Here is a 17,207-nt window from a genome sequence, read left to right as displayed (position 1 = left end):
TATTAAATATAAAGACTCTACAGCTAAGGTAGCTTAAAAGGTTTACCAAAATTAACTCAACTCATTCATGGCAGAAGCAGTATTATATAAATGTCTTCTAATTCCATAACTTCTATTTTTTCTCTTATAGACATAGTAACATTATCCAAAGGTTCTTTAATTGTGGTAAAATACATAGTATAAAATTTGCCAATTTAATCATGTTTAAGAGTATCACTCAGTGGGATTATGTATTATTTATGATTTTGTGAAAACATGATCAATATCCATTTGCAAAACCTTTCTATTTAATATATTTTTTTACAAATATTTTATTTTAATAAAAGTAATAATTCTCTAGCAGTCATTTATTACCACTCTTGGAATTTTATGTGAAAGTTTCTATCATAGATAATTATATCAAGATGAACTAATCTAAGAAAGTTAGAAGAATCTGGAAGGAGCTCTTTTATATAATCTAGCCAAATTTCAGTTTTTGTTTTGTATTACCAATCAAGCTCTAGTTTTGTGTAAACTGTAGTCTAGAAAGAAGCCCACACTTCTGCTTCTGTCAGTTAAATTTTAGCTTTACCACACATCAGGTATGTTTATTCCCAAAGTATTTCTGTCAACTCTACTTTTTATTATAATCATGTATCTATTGTCATAATTGTGAAATTCAACTACATATTATATATGCCAGTATATAATATTATATATCATATATCAATACAAAAAAAGAGCTTTTGTTTTTGTGAAATTAATTTGAATGTTTTGAATTCAATAAAACTGCTAAAAATATCTGTTGTCAAATTAGACCTGAGTAAGAAAATAGTTAAAGCTAGAGGGAAAAAAAAATCTAATAAGACACATAGACAGCCTGCTTTACAATTGGGGTGGGAAGAGGATTTTAGACAAGAGTGGTCGGGACAGTGTCTGATAAGACATATTTTATCAGTCTTGGACAAAGTGTGGGAGGCAACTCATTCAAGTTTCTGGAAGCAGTGTATTCCAGAGATGAAGATTGTAAATGCAAATATCCTGAGGTAAAAGTGAGCTTTTAACATTTGAGGAACAGAAGAGGAAAGACTATCCTTAGGGCAGAGTGAGAAAGAGAAGCGTGAAGAGATGAGATTAGAGAAGCAGACACTAGCCAGTCACAAATCATGCACATCTTGCTGGGCCACCCAAGGACTCTGGCTTTTACTCAGGGATGGTGTTGGGCAGAGGAGTACATGTTTTAGACAGAGCTCTCCAATTGCCATGTGTAGAAAGGACGGCACTGTATAGAGTAAGTAGGGAAGGAGAGCTCTAGTGAGAACTATCGAGAGCATCTACAACTGCTGAACTCTGATGAGGCATGCCAAGGGATGCAGGGTGGAGCAGGGATAAATTGTCAGATCTGGGGTATTTTTTTAGAAAGCAGAACTGAGAGGAACCACCAATGGAAGAAAAATGGTTTATATCAGTCAAGATCAGACTCTTACATAAGATTCAAAGTATCAAAGAGCTGAAAAGAACAAGTCTGTAATATTGACAATTTAAATTCTAGAAAAAGTAAAAGCAGTTAGTCACCAAAACACATATCACCCTAGCTTCTTCTTTTTTTTTTTTAAAGGTTCCATAAAATGTGTCCTAACTTCTGATTAATAATGTGCAGTGGGGTGACTTACTTTTTAAAACAGAGCTGTTTCCATATTTGAAAGTTTAATTAACAAAGATTATAAGATCATTAAGAATTTTCATATTAAAAAAATAAAAGAATGTTTTATAAATAATCATAGTTCTATGTAAACCCATTGGAAAAAAATAAAATGAACCCACTGGAAATTTTGGAAATTTCTTTAATTTAAATTCATATTTCTACAAAAATGAATAATTAAAAATACCTTATTCAAAACCCACCATTCTATCTCTGTAGATGACAGAAACGTAACACTTTTATTTTTTTAAAAAGCAGTCTCTATGACATCTTTTTCCTTCACTAGGAATATGGTATATCTTTTATAAAATCAAATATCCTTTCAGTGTAAATCAATACACTTGTTTCTAAAATCTAATAGACTGCCACAAATTATAACCTACTAATCAAACAAACAAAAATAAAACACTACAAAAAGTATTTTGTAAATTAGAAAATTCTTTCTATTTTTTTAATCTAAAAATATATTCTCACACCAGAGGGCGTTTCTAATCACATTTATTTGCTGAGATTTCAATATTGCCCAAACTTCAGAATTATTTAAGACAACACTGTTTTTCCCAAATAAACAAATAACAGTGATATAAATAACTTGGAAAATCAAATTAATAAGGTATATTTTATCAACATAACCCATGAATAGTATATAGTAGAGAAATCTAAAGTACAAGATCTATTTAACCTAGAGATTTATTAAAGTACAATGAACTTTAAAAAAGATTATTTACTAAAAGTGAAAAAAAAATCAAGAAATTTAAACATGAAAAAAATAGAACAACACATTCTGTAAGCACAGTAAATATAAAGATCAATAATAAAATAAGTAAGCAAAAAGTAAAAAGTCTTTTTAAATAAAACTTTCTGATCCAAAAGCAGATCAAGACTAAAATATGCAGAAAATAATGACAATGAGTATACTGCAGAAATTTGTAAGAGCTAAGGTAAGCCAGAACAAAAAAGATTGGAATTAGCACTATGTTCAAATTTCAGTTCTGGTACTCACATATTGTGCCATGTTGTAAAATATATTATTTCTTCAAATCCAAATCAAATGAGAAAAAAAATCAAGATCGCTATGATTAAATAATAGAGAAAAATCATCTAATAAAAAATAAGAGATTAATTCTTAAAAGAATTATCATCTCTCCTATGTCCTAAAACCTTTTTAGTGAATAACTCCTTACAAACCAATGAATTAGAAAAATAGTCCACATTTTCACTAAAGGTAACTTTATTTCTAATATGCATAATGGCCCTGAAAAAATCACTGTAGCTAGGAATTGATATAAACACTAAAAATAACATACATAAAAGGCATCTGCACATATATATACACAGACATACACATGCATACAATTTTCCAACAACAGTTGAAACTGTGGCATACCATACAACAGAATAATTCAGCAACAAAGGGAACAAATCACTCTAATAGATGTGGCTACATGCATGCTCTCCAAAGCATGCAAGAACAAGAATTCATACAACCAAGATCATGTTTCACATGCCAAAGTCCTCACTAATAGATCACTGACACCATACACCACTGATAGGAAAATCACTGCAGCAGAGAGACCTGTGTTGGCTATGGACTTAGGGAAGGAGAAAGGGATTGACTCCATGGGGTATGTGGGAATTTGCAGGGTACTGAAAATGTTCTGTATTATGACTGGTAGCTGTTAGACAAGTATATGTAGTTGTCAAAATTCCTTGAATTATGTACTTAAAATGAAGTGAATCTGTATGTAAATTTAATAAAGCTGAATAAAATAAAAAAGGGTAAATGAGAGAGAGTCCCAGCACTGAAAGAGTTCACAATCTAGAGAGATGGGCAGACATAGAAACAAGCAAATCACAAATATGTGAAATCAGACATTTCATAGAATTAAACAAAATAATGTGGGAGGGAAAAAAAAGGAGTTGGTAACTAGCCAACTATCTTCATCTTATAGAGTCAGAAAACACTTCACTGAGACAATGACATTTAGACTCATTCTTAAAAGATGAGCAGGTGTTTCCAAGTAGACAAAGAGTATTCCTGAGAGGCAGAAATGCAGGCAAATCCACTGAGCTGCAAAGAGCCTGGCATATCTGAGGGGGTAGAGAAGCTTGGTGTGTTTTGAACTTTATTAAGTGAATGTCTAAAAAAATAGGTGGGAGGAGATCACCATAAGGCTTTTACCAAGTTAGAAAATGTGGATTTTTCTGTACAGAGTGAGGGGTCAGGAGGTTTTCTACTTTCCTTTAAGGTAAGATAAGTTTTCTTTAAAATCAGGTAAGTGTAGTAAATAGTGTGGAATATAAATTTTAGCAGCAGGAGGCTGTGAGCAGAGCAATGTTAACATTGTTTCAATGAAAAAAACAAGATACAATAATTAAAGGCAATGGTAAGGAGAGAACAGATTTGAAAAATATTTCTGAGGTCAAATCAGGAAGTATTGGTGACAGACTGTAAGATGTATTGGACTGTGAGTTAATTAGAAAAATCACTAATAACACAGATGATAAGGGTTAGAATGTCACTCATATAAAAAATAATAAGGTATGTAATACGATTCTAAAGAAACAACTGTAATTGTTAAATATTTTTCAGAATTTCAAGTGAGAATAAAGATTATCTTTAAAATAATTGAAAATGCAACTGTATTTTTATTTTATTTTATTTTATTTTTTTTTCGAGAGAGTTAGTTTTAATATTTATTTTTCAGTTCTTGGCGGACACAACATCTTTGTTTGTATGTGGTGCTGAGGATCGAACCTGGGCCGCACGCATGCCAGGCGAACGCGCTACCTACCGCTTGAGCCAAATCTCCAGCCCGCAACTGTATTTCCAAATGGATAATTTGAAGATACTTTCAGTCTTGGTTTAAACATCTCTGGTTTATCAATGCACATGTATTCATCAGTTCCAAAAAATTTATTAAGCATCTATATCATACCAGGAAATATATGAAATTACCCAGGGAACATTATCAAATTGTAAAACTCACATCTCTAACCTTACCATACATATGCACAAATAGAGGACAGAGATCAGAAAACAACAAAACAAAAACATTAAAATGCTACTCTTATCTGAACTGTTTCCATCAAACTAAAATACAAAGTAAGGAAAGTATATAGTCAGGAAGTTTTTTTTTTCTATTTTTAGATAAAAATCAATAACAGAAATTTAACACCATATCTCTGTCCTTGTTATTCAAAAGAAAGCCAGGCAGGGTGGTACACACACCTGTTAATCCACCAGCCCGCAACTGTATTTCCAAATGGATAATTTGAAGATACTTTCAGTCTTGGTTTAAACATCTCTGGTTTATCAATGCACATGTATTCATCAGTTCCAAAAAATTTATTAAGCATCTATATCATACCAGGAAATATATGAAATTACCCAGGGAACATTATCAAATTGTAAAACTCACATCTCTAACCTTACCATACATATGCACAAATAGAGGACAGAGATCAGAAAACAACAAAACAAAAACATTAAAATGCTACTCTTATCTGAACTGTTTCCATCAAACTAAAATACAAAGTAAGGAAAGTATATAGTCAGGAAGTTTTTTTTTTTCTATTTTTAGATAAAAATCAATAACAGAAATTTAACACCATATCTCTGTCCTTGTTATTCAAAAGAAAGCCAGGCAGGGTGGTACACACACCTGTTAATCCAGCAACCAGTGGGGCTGAGGCAGAAGAATCCCAGGTGGAGGTCAATCTCTGTAATTTAGCAAAATCCCATCTCAAAATTAAAGAAAGAAAGAAAAACATAAAAGGCCTAATGCTAACATTTTGTCCAAAGGGGATAAAAAAGAAGAAAAAATAATAAATTTGAACAAGGAACTTATAATTCGATGGGATTTTACCAAAGAAAATGATGCCACAATCATTTGCACAAAACTCTCAGTACTCTATGTGCTACTCTCACAGTGCTAAACGTGTATAACTAAACAAAATCCGTGGGAGGCAAGAACATGTGTTTCTAATGTCTTCTTACAAATATTCACAAGAAACAACAGTTAAATTCCACACACTCACTGTATCTTCTACACTACAAGTAGAGCTTCCTGCTCAGAGAACTAATTTTCTTAATGGTTTGTGCTTACTTAGGATCTCTAAAGACTTTCATGTTTTCCAGACTGTTCTGCATGTCCATGTGTAACATATGTAGGCTAGTGAACATTATCCTCATTGTGCTTGCCCTTTCTTTCTCTGTTCTCCTTTTCTGCAAATTCTACTTTCATGAAGTCAAAGATATACAAAAACATACATTAACCTCATGAAAAAAAATAGTGGAAATTAACACACTTCAAAATAAGTATTATCAAACAAGGTCATACTACCTATAGGTCCATATTTATTGAATTATTAAACAATTCTTAGGAAAGGCTTGGTAGATTTCCAACAATAAATATTCATATTACCAGTGTATAAGAAATTTCTCATGACCAATGGAATGTGCATAGAAGAAATTAAAACATTTTTCTAACCTAATTTTGATTTAAAGCATATAGTAAAGTGGCTAAAAGCACAGACTTTGGGTCAGAGAGACATCCATTGAACTTCCAGCTACCCTAAAGCACTCAAAAAAATGTGCCAATGTCCCCAAGAAATCGATGTCACAATCCTTTAAACAATTATTTTCACAATTTATGCATGCACAGAAATATCACAGTGAATCTTATTAATCTGGACAATTAGTATGTGTTCATAATAAAAAATAAATTGTTTCCTTTAGCATTAACTTTGAAGATAATTTAGGTCTTTCTAATTATAGAGGAAAACAGACTAAAAATAATGGTTTAAAAGTACTTCTATAACAAAAACTCAAATGGGGAAAACCCTAGAGACCATTTACTAATTAGAGGACCCTCCCTGCAACTTTATCAATAAAGAAATCCAGGCTTAGGAAGGTTATGTGACTTCTCCTAGGTCAGATAATGAACAAAGGGCAGGATCTTAGAATTTAAGCCTCCCCATACTTTGTCACATCACAGGAGCCTGACTAAAACCTAAAAAAAACCTGTGAAGAGGTTAAGGTTCATTAAAGAGGCAAAAAAACTCCCAGTAATTTACCTGTTAATTACAGTGTATTTAACTGGAACATGTTCTTGTTCTTCAACTGCCTCCTCCCACCCATCCCTAATACTCATGCCTCTTAAGGCACACCTATTAATGAAATCAAAGGGATAAAGATCAGAAGAGCTACATTTTGTTTTTTAAACTGGACCTCTAATTATCATTATCTTACTGATGCTTAATTAAGAGAAAATGGTCAGTATTCCCAGAGAACAAAAATATAATTGATCATCCCAGAATTTTTTTTAGAAGAGCAATGCAATGTGACAATGAGGAACATGGGGTCTGGATTCGAAGGGTTGATGTTATTTTAGACAAGTTATTAGCATCCACTCCCCTGGTACCTCAGTTTCCTTAACTGAAAAAAAAATGAGACCTGCATATCTTGATTGAAGTTGTATGATGATTAAATGGATAATTTCAAAAGAACCCCTGGCATAGTTCCCAGGCACACACTTGATGCTTCACAAAGCTGGTGCTATTTGGATGACCACAGTGATTTGCTACTCTCTTCCAAACCAGAGAGTATTACTATTTCACTGTCTTCTAACATGTTCAGGAAAGCAATCTGAATCCTCCTCCTTCTGCTATCAAAGGTTAATATGAATATTTCCCCTTAAGATAACTATGCTATTCCTTCTTTTTTTCTCCTTTCTTAGATGACAGAATTAAGAAGAAAATCAAATACCGTAATTATTTGCTTATTTAAAAAAATAATTGCAAGGGCACTATAAGTGTTTATTAATAAATGAAAATTTAAGTAGATTCATTTTCTATATGTTTATTCCTGCCCTGAAAGTCTATAAAATGACTTTAACTTTTAAATTACCTCAAATACACATTGAAATTCAACATATATGAAATGCATAAAAACTGATAACTTCAGGATTAGTTTGATGCTGGCCTTTAGAAAATTCCCAAATGCCCAATTTAAAATAATCCCTTTAATGGTCTTATAATTTATTCATCCAGAATATATCTTCATCAATGTAACTTTTTTTTTAAATTTTAACTTTTGTTTCTTAATTTTCTGTTTTTAAAACTGTAAAATTATTGTACAGGTAATAGTTTCTGCAGGACAAAAGACAATGGTTTTCATTGATTTAAAGACCAGATAAAAAAATTCCCTCTTGCTCTACATGTTGAAATGGTTTCTAGACCTAAATTACCTCCTCATGACACTCTCTCTCCTGAAGTTCTGAAGAGGCTCAAACATCTGTCAAGTCAATTTTTGAAGCTCTATATTACCGAAGGTTAATTTAACCAAGAGAAAAATGACACAAGGCCCAGCATTTCAATCTTAAAAAACTCTGAACTTGGTTATTTCATAACCAAGTGCTATTATCTCTAATGGCCAAGGCATTCTCCAGTAACAATTTAGGTGCCCTGGGAGTCTTATTAACTCTTTCAGGCCATTAAGGTACCATTAAGAGCACTAGGGCCTGGAACCTAATTACAGTGTATTAAATGGTCTCTGTGCTCTCCGAGTGTTAAATGAGCCTGCCAAAGTGACCAATTTTCTCAGAAAGTATAAGGAATTTGGTTTCAAATGTTATTTTGACTTTTTAAAGATGGATACATTATGTATAAACTGGATTTCTTAACTTTCCATAGAAGAAAAATTTATACTAACCATGCCAAATAATAGTTTCTTTTTTTAGGGTACTATAAATATTTAAAATTTCTAAATAGCAATAAAATATATAGAAAAATTTTCTAAATTACTATATTATACACATGCTCAGAAAATGATAGAATTTTTTAAAAAAGCTTCCAGATGGCTACCCTTCCCATTTTTTTTTTTTTTTTTTTTGAGAGAGAGAGAAAAAAAATTTTTTTAAATACTTATTTTTTAGTTTTCGGTGGACACAACATCTTTATTTTATTTTTATGTGGTGCTGAGGATCGAACCCAGGGCCTCACACATGCTAGGCAAACACTCTATACCACTGAGTCACAACCCCTACCTCCATTTTTAATTTTTCCCTTTATTTATCTGTCTACCAAAAATGCCATGAATGTCAAGTGTTTTAACTCATAATCTTCTGTACAATTTTTCTGTAAAAACTTTTGGAAAGTGTACACCACCAACATGAAAAAGAAAGATTAAAAAAAAAAAAAAAAGGATAGAATCTAAGAGGGAGTAGAAGTCACCCAGGAAAGCAATGGAAAGAAACCCCAAGATAATTACCCAGCAGATTCAGAAGAGTCTGTCCAAATTTGATGATTTAACAGATGGTATGATAATCTTTATGACTAATATTTACAGAATGATGCTATAAATGATGTTAGTTTTTAATTTTCATATTCAACCATGAAACACAACATGAAAAACAGTTATACTTAAAGAACATTACTTGAACATTATAAATTCATTTTTTTTTCTTATTGTACTGGGGATTAAACCTTAGGCCTCATATGTGCTAGGCAAGTATTCTACCACTGAGCTAGATCCCCAAACATTATAACTCTTGACACGTAGAACAAGAAGTGCAGCTAAGAGAAGTTGGGTCATAAGGGGCAGAGAAGAAAACTACATCTTTCTAGTCATTTCTGAAGTTCTATATTATAGAAGGTAGATAATTTAACCATGAGAAAAATATACAAATGAAATCTCAATGTCCTAAGTTCTATACTGCAAAAATCAACAGTTACTGTTTGTGGTCACTGAACAATAAATACAGCTTGAAGTATAATACTTAGAATTACTAGGATAATAGAGGAAATATGATAACACAATTGAGAAATGTTCAAGAAGTTAAATTCCATGTCTTTTCACAGTAGCAACTAGAGTCAATAAAAAAAAATATGAAAAAATGGGGGGAAAGGAAAATATATGGATTAAGAAATAGAGGTATAAACACACTGTTTACAAAATAGAAGCAAACACTCAAAAGAACTATGAACATATGGAGAAAAAAGAAGTAAGATGAAGTAGGAGATAGGAAGAAAGGAGAGAAGAAAGAAAAAGAGGGAAGAAGGAAGAGAATGAGAGGGAATAAGAGACAGAGAGGACCTTTTCTATAAGGGTAATCATAGAATATATTTGCTTAGTGAAAAATATCATGTGTCTGCCTACATCTTTTGCTCTCTCTTTATGATACTATTCAGACAAAAACATATTGAATTGCCCTTTACATTCCATGAAAAGAGAATAAAACACCAAATATATAACTCCCAAATACATAAACTGTATTTTATCTGAGTCCTAAGAATTCCAATGACATTAAGTTCTAAGAATATCAATGATATACTCATTTATTTTATTTTCTGACAAGTTTTAGACTTACCATGAAACTTTGAAGCTTCAGGATCATTCGCATTGATAGCAATTAATTTCCAATCTGTTTCACCTTCATCAATAAGAGCCAAAATTCCAAGGATCTTCACATGAATAACCTCTCCAGGAGATAGAACCTTCAAATGGAAAAGAAACTCAACAGTTACAAAACTTTGGAGAATTTATCCATATCAGAAAAAGCATAGGAAATATTAAAAGTACTATAGACTGAAACTTAATAAAAAATTTCAATAACTAAAAATAATGTAAAAACCATCATATAGACTATCTTGTAAAGTCCTAAAAGTTAGAACTATGTATCTCAAAACTTTCACTTCCACCCATGATGGAATTATGTGTTAAAAACAAAACAAACTTGTCCTCTCAGAAAACTGGACAAAATATACAAAATCACTCTTCTCAGACACTGAGCAACAGGCAGTGCAGGACTGTGACCCCAGAGTAAGTAAACAAACTAGGAGAGGCCTGTGGCTGCCCTGGTTTTCTGCTTAACACACTCTTCAGACCGTGTGTGTGTGTGTGTGTGTGTGTGTGTGTGTGTATAAATAAACCAAGGAAGATGAGTTTGCTGGAATTTGTGGGGCACAGTACTGGAGATGACAATGACCTTCAGAAATCAGAGGGAATCCTTTGAGACAGCTGGAATACTGACCTGTGTATGAAGGAGTTGAGACTCCATGAGATCAATAACTTCCAGAGAACTATATGAGCAGGAGTTCAATGCCCAAGAAAAATGTGTTCAGCATGACCAACATTCACTAGGGGGTCCAGAGGCAAGCCTTAATGATAGAGCTAAACTAGCTCTCCAGTAAAGGTTACTCTAGACCTGACCTAAGAAAGTTGGGTTTGTTTTTTTCTAAATACCCAGAAACAATCGAAATGGTCCATAAGCAAACCACCTGCCAAAACAAATATTGTTTAAAGACAAACAAAATCTATTCAATAACATAACAATCAAAACAGCCAAAATTCTGCCTATGATTAGGAAAAAGTAAGCCCTAAACAGGGGAGGGGGGGCGGAAATCACCTGACAGAAATCAATCAAGACATGACAGATGATGGAATTGTCAAACAGAAACTTTAAAACAACTGTTGTAAAAATGCTCATGGAGTCAAAGAAAAATATGAAAATGTGAAGGTGAGGAATGGAAAATATTAAAAAAGGCAAACTCTACCTTAGAGCAGAAAAAAATGCATTATCTGAAATGAAAAGTCCTCTAGACGTGTTTAACAACAAAACAAACATTATAAAAGGAGAAAGTTAAAAGGTGTGGGAACAGAAACTTTCCAAAGTGAAGCTCAAGGACAAAAAGGCTAAGAAGAAATTAATTATGTCAGCGACCGGCGGGACAACATCAAGCATACTCCCTTATGTATAATTGGAATCCTAGAATAAGAAAGAAGCAGAAAAATATTTGAAGAAAAATGTCCAAAAAGCCCCCCAAATTGGTATAAAGTACAAACGTACAAGAGTGGGAAAGCACTAAAAACAACAATCCCTCCCACAACAAAAAATAACCAAACCAAAACAAAGAAAAGCACTTAACCAGTGGCACAGAATAAATATTACAGGATGGGGAAGATCATATATAAGGGTATCAAAAATTCTAAAAAAAACGCTACCAATCTAGAATGCCTGGGATCAAAGAGATTTTGCAAAGGGCCAAAAGGAATCTTTCTGAAGTGATGGATTTGTTCTATATTTTGACTAGAAGAAGTAGGTTATGTGAATGTTTCATTTGTCCAAAGTCACTTAATTTTATACCTATAGTGGGTACATTTTACTGAATATAAATTATTATTATTGGTACCAGGGATTGAATTCAGGGGCACCCAACCACTGAGCCACAACCCCAACCCTTTTTAAGACAGGGTCTCGCTAAGTTGCTAAGGCTGGCTTTGAACTTGTGATTCTCCTGCCTCAGCTTCCTGATCCTCTGGGATTACAGCTGTGGCTACTGTGCTTGGCTACATTGTGTATTGATAAAGTTTAATAATAAAAAATATAAACAAAAAATATAAGATCTCTTATATGCGAAGAGCTATTAAAAATTATTAAAAAAATCATCACCAAAGACTCAATGAAAAATGTGAAACCATGAAGGCAATTCACAGATAAAAAATGAAAAGCAACCTTTAATGGTATAAAGAGATACTCAAACCTTCCTAAGAACATTTAAGCACTTGGAAATGCCATAGACACATTGGAGCCAGAGAGGTTCATGCCAGAGGAGGGTGGGTCAAAGTCAGTTTGGTTAGGCATAACAACCTGAGTTCTGGGAAGCTTATTAAAAAAAAAAAAAAGAAGGTTGAGCTAGGCAGGTGAAGAACTGAAAACACAGCTCTACAACCTAGTACAGAGACAGCTGGTGTAGTTACTACCTCCACACCCAGAGACATTCAGAGGTCATTGTAGTCAAAGCTTGAATGTTTACTATATATTTACTCCCTATATCTGGCAGAGTCCAAAACTGAAAGGCCCAGTAAGAAATCTCTCCATCTCAAATATCTTGGCAAGAAGTATTTAGACTCTTTACTATTAATTGTTAATTTTTTAAATTTAGTTTTAATTAGTTATACATGACAGTAGAATGTACTTTGATACATCATATATAATGGAGTATAATTTCTCATTCTTCTGCTTGTACATGATGTAGAATCACACCAGTTTTATAGTTATATTATGTAAACAGGGTAGTACTTAAATGTTTTCAGGAGGGTTTGAGGGAATACCTTGATTGTCTATAGCCCCTTGGCTAAAGCTCCCTGGTAAGGAGGGCAAATTGAGTGTTCTGCAGGAATCATTGCTTTTCTTTGGCTAACAATACATACTTTTCCCTGCCCTTCTCTGGTGCTGCTGAGATGGCTCTGAAATTTCTGTGATGATTTTTAGCACTTGATTTCACTCTACCTAAAGCAGATTAAACTGTGCCAGATTGTGGTAGGTATCTGTAATTCTAGACTTCCATCAGCTTGCTGAAAAAAAAAAAAAAAAAAAAGAGAGAGATGCTCAAGTTCACTCGTAATACAACCACCTTTAGGTTTGAACCAATATTCCCACTTAGTGTTCCTAGAGTTCTCACACAATATGAAGCTGCCTGGTAGCTGGATCCTCCCATCCATATTTTGCTTTCTCAATTTTGGAGGGACTTTCTCTGTCTGTGTCTGCTACATTATGAAGAATGAGAATTTGAAATAAAACCTGTGATTTCATTCTACCAACAAGCCCAGAAATTGTGGAAATTACATTGCACAGTTGAGTGTGTTCTTGTTCTATTACCAAGAAAATCTATAGGTAAATGAGAATCAAAGACAAATAAGGAGTAAAGTCAGAGAAAGGAGGAGATGAGAGAAACAAAGCATCCTGTGTTCACAAAGCAATAACCCTCTTGTTGTTCTGAGAAGAAATGAAGTTCTCTGTACAAGTAAAACTCATTCCCTAATGCTACCCAGAAAGGTTCACATGATAGTCAATATTTAAGTTGAAAAGTTAAATAATGTAATTTTACTAAGTACAGCACACAATTAATTTAAAAAATCAAAACAAATCACTTTATATAAGTAAAATCATAATTCATATATTTTGAAAATATGGCACGAAGGAAGTAGACAATTTAAACCTGTTACTCATTTGATGCTGAAATTTAGGTTATTTATACATATTAAAATTTAATATCTACTAAGCCCACAAACTCACACTAAATAAAATATAAACTCACATACATACATCATCACATAATCTGAACATGGCTCCAGCTGCTTGGGAGGGAAAGTGTACTCAAAATCCTTTTAAATCGCTTCATAATACCTCTTTTTTTTTTTTTCCAAACAACATTAATCAACTACTAGTGAAAAGAAAAACATTAAAATGAATAACAAAACTTATTAATGTTAAAGATATAAACAACACTTTTTATGAGATATTTTAAAAATATTTTATATAAAAAAAAAACTTAAACAGAGCAAGATGTGGAAGCAGATGTTTCATGTGCTTAAGAAAATCATTTTGGCCAGGTGAAGTGGCTCACACCTGTAATCTCAGTGGCTCAGGAGGCTGAGGCAGGAGGATCACGAGTTCAAAGCCAGCCTCAGCAACTATGGAGGCACTAAGCAATGTGGCGAAAACCTGTCTCTAAATAAAATATAAAATAAAGGGCTGAGAATGTGGCTCAGTGGTAAAGCATCCCTGGAAGAAGAAAGTATGTCAGTGACTCCCTCGAGTTGCCAATGCCTGCATTTTTTCTATATCCTTTTTTTTTTTAAGAGAGAGAGAGAGAGAGAGAGAGAGAGAGAGAGAGAGAAAGAGAATTTTTTAATATTTATTTTTTAGTTTTTTGGTGGACACAACATCTTTATTTTTATTTTTATGTGGTGCTGAGGATCAAACCCAAGCCTGCGCATGCCAGGCGAGCACGTTACTGTTTGAGCCACATCCCCAGGCCCTATCCTTTTAATTTTAAAGATTTAGTTAGCTATCGAATTTCACTGTAAGGCTGAAATTTGAACACATGCTTCAGAATAAATTTCTTCATGATTCAAAATGCAGCTTTACATTTAGAAAATAAGGTATTCATAAAACAGTCACTCTGTGTTCTGAAATTATTTGAGGAAAAAAATGATTTAAAAATATTAAGTCAAATAAATGCTTTCAGAATATTTACAAAATGATCCTAAAATCTTGAACCAAATGTGCATGAAGCTGTAAGTAATTTACAGAACAGATTAATGTGATTATATAAATAAATGGAAATCTCAATTTTAGGAGTAGATATATAGTTATATCAACCAGACTCTCACATGTTTAGCTAAGGCAGAAAAGGAAGTATGTTAGGCACTGTATATAAAAAAGAATGAATTCCTCTTCCTAAAGATTTGCTATTTTATTTTGAAAAACCAGCCTCTACCTCAGAGCAAAGCCAGTCCAAGGAAGGGAGCATGACTCTTGTCCTTGGAAAAAAACCACAGAGCACTGGAGGCACATACCCACCCTGTTGAGTTGTTTATCTATAAATAACAGGAGAGATCTACAGCACAAGGTGTCCCTGACTCAGTCAGGCTAGGTGAGGACTCATAGCAACCCCCTAGCAACCACCAATCAGCATGAGAAAGAAAAAGTAACTGGGATGCCAGATGACCCTCCCAGTAGTTTATGGTGGTTGATAACATGTTGGGAAACCATGTAGTTCAGCATGTACACCCCTCTTGGCTTAAACCAATCAGTTCAAACGAATCCCCCTCTTGTACTAACCAATCACCCTTACCCAACTTGTTCCCGCCAGTCAATGTGCTAATCATATTTTAGAGTTGTTTTTTATTATTTTCCCGAGATGTGTGATGATTTGCTAAGAGATGCTATGATGTATGTGAAGTCCCTGCCTTCCCCAAAGAGTGTATAAAACTGCTGCAAACCCTGGGCTGGGGCCTCTCAGCGTCACCAGTTGCTGTGTGCGCGGAGGACTGAGCTAGCTTGCAATAAACACCTCTTTGCTGCTTACATTGATCTTGGTCTCTGGTGGTCTTTTGGGGGTCCCGAATTTGAGCACAACAATTTGGGAGATTTACATACTCTAGGCCAGGAGAATATCATAAGACAGAATACATGTGAGTTTCAATAAGTGGCATCAACACTGTGTGCATTGGTTCTCACCTCTGTACCCTCCTTTTCTCAGCACTACTGATCTGCCCTTGGAACAGAGTGTCAGAGTAGGTTCTCCAACAGGGCAAGATAGTGGAAAAAGGAAGGAGAGGAGATGGGAAGTCACAGACTATTGGATACTATGGATACAGAGCTGATTTGGATCTACATTAGGGAGGATCATCCAGATGAGGGTAGTGAAATCCATAAAAGGAAAAGGGAAAAGAGCAAAGGCAGAAAAGGAAGTAATCATTTACCAAACATGGTGATATGGGTACTAAACTGTTCCCTCTATGTATATCATTTTATTTCACATCACAAAACAGTTCTGTGCCGGGTAGATTGCCCCACCTTAGAAATGAGGACACTGAAACTTAACAACAGTTATAATTTTTGCCTGAAATCAGAGCCAGGGAATGAAAGACTTGCAATTCACATAAAACTGAGCCAAAGCTTCTGCTTTTTCCAGTCTGTGGTAAGAGAATGAAGACTAGTCCTTGCCTGAGGGCAGAGGAGGTTGGAGATGGAGAGATTACAAAGGAATGGAAAACATTTGGGGTGATGAAAATGTTCCTTTTCTTGATTTGGTAATCATTTTACATATACTTATGCGGAGTCATCAATCTGTACACATTAAATATGTAGTCAACATAATTTATTATATGTCAATTATACCTCAATAATTTTATTTATAAATGTAACATTTATAAATAAATATAAATAAATAAATTTATATATTTATGTATAAATAAATTTATAAATAGTATACTTATAAATTTATAAATAAAACTTTATAAATAAAACTTTTATAAATAAAACTTTAAAAAATAGATGTATTACTTTCCTGGATAAAATAATTATCCAGGGCTGGGGTTGTGGTTCAGCGGCAGAGCACTTGCCTAGCATGTGCAAGGCCCTGGGTTTGATCCTCAGTACCATATAAAAATGAATAAACAAAATAAAGGCATTGTGTACAACTACAACTAAAAATTAAATGTTTAAAAATAATTATCCACATTTGCTTCACATAATATAAGACATGTAAACTTGTTTTAAGTAAAAGTTATTCACAATACCATTCATGCCCACTAGAATGACAATCATCAAAAACAAAAAAAGGAAACAAACAAACAAAAAAGTCCCCAGAAAATAAGAAATTTGCTAAGGATGTGGAGAAACTGGAACGCTCTTATGTTGTGGGTGAGGATAGACAATGCTATGGAAACCTGGTTGGTGACTGCTTAACAAGTTAAACTTACTACCATATGAACTGACAATTCTATTCCTAGGGAGGTAGGTATTCAAACAAAAACTTGTAAGTGAATATTCATAGGAAGCAGTATTTATAATAGCCAAAAGGTGGAAATAAGCCAAGTGTCCATCAACTCATAAATGGATGAATAAAATGGAAAAATATTCCATGAATATTACTCAGTCATAAAAAGGAGTGACATGCTAACATGTGCTATAATATGAATGACTTTCAAAAGCTCACTAAGTGAAAAAAG

General features: G+C 33.5%; 1 protein-coding gene across 2 annotated transcripts in view; it reads right to left on the bottom strand.

Annotated features, from left to right (window-relative positions):
- Ppa2 (inorganic pyrophosphatase 2) overlaps positions 1–17,207 on the bottom strand; it is a 72,102-nt gene that overhangs the window by 19,433 nt on the left and 35,462 nt on the right. For both annotated transcript variants that reach the window (XM_076864361.2, XM_076864363.2), the window contains exon 7: positions 10,054–10,180. In XM_076864361.2, the coding sequence (XP_076720476.2) occupies positions 10,054–10,180 (127 nt within the window). The remainder of the gene's footprint in view (positions 1–10,053; positions 10,181–17,207) is intronic.

The sequence above is a fragment of the Callospermophilus lateralis genome, chromosome 8 (genome assembly GCF_048772815.1).
Source record: "Callospermophilus lateralis isolate mCalLat2 chromosome 8, mCalLat2.hap1, whole genome shotgun sequence".
NCBI lineage: Eukaryota > Metazoa > Chordata > Mammalia > Rodentia > Sciuridae > Callospermophilus > Callospermophilus lateralis.
This window is presented reverse-complemented; position numbering and strand designations above follow the sequence as displayed.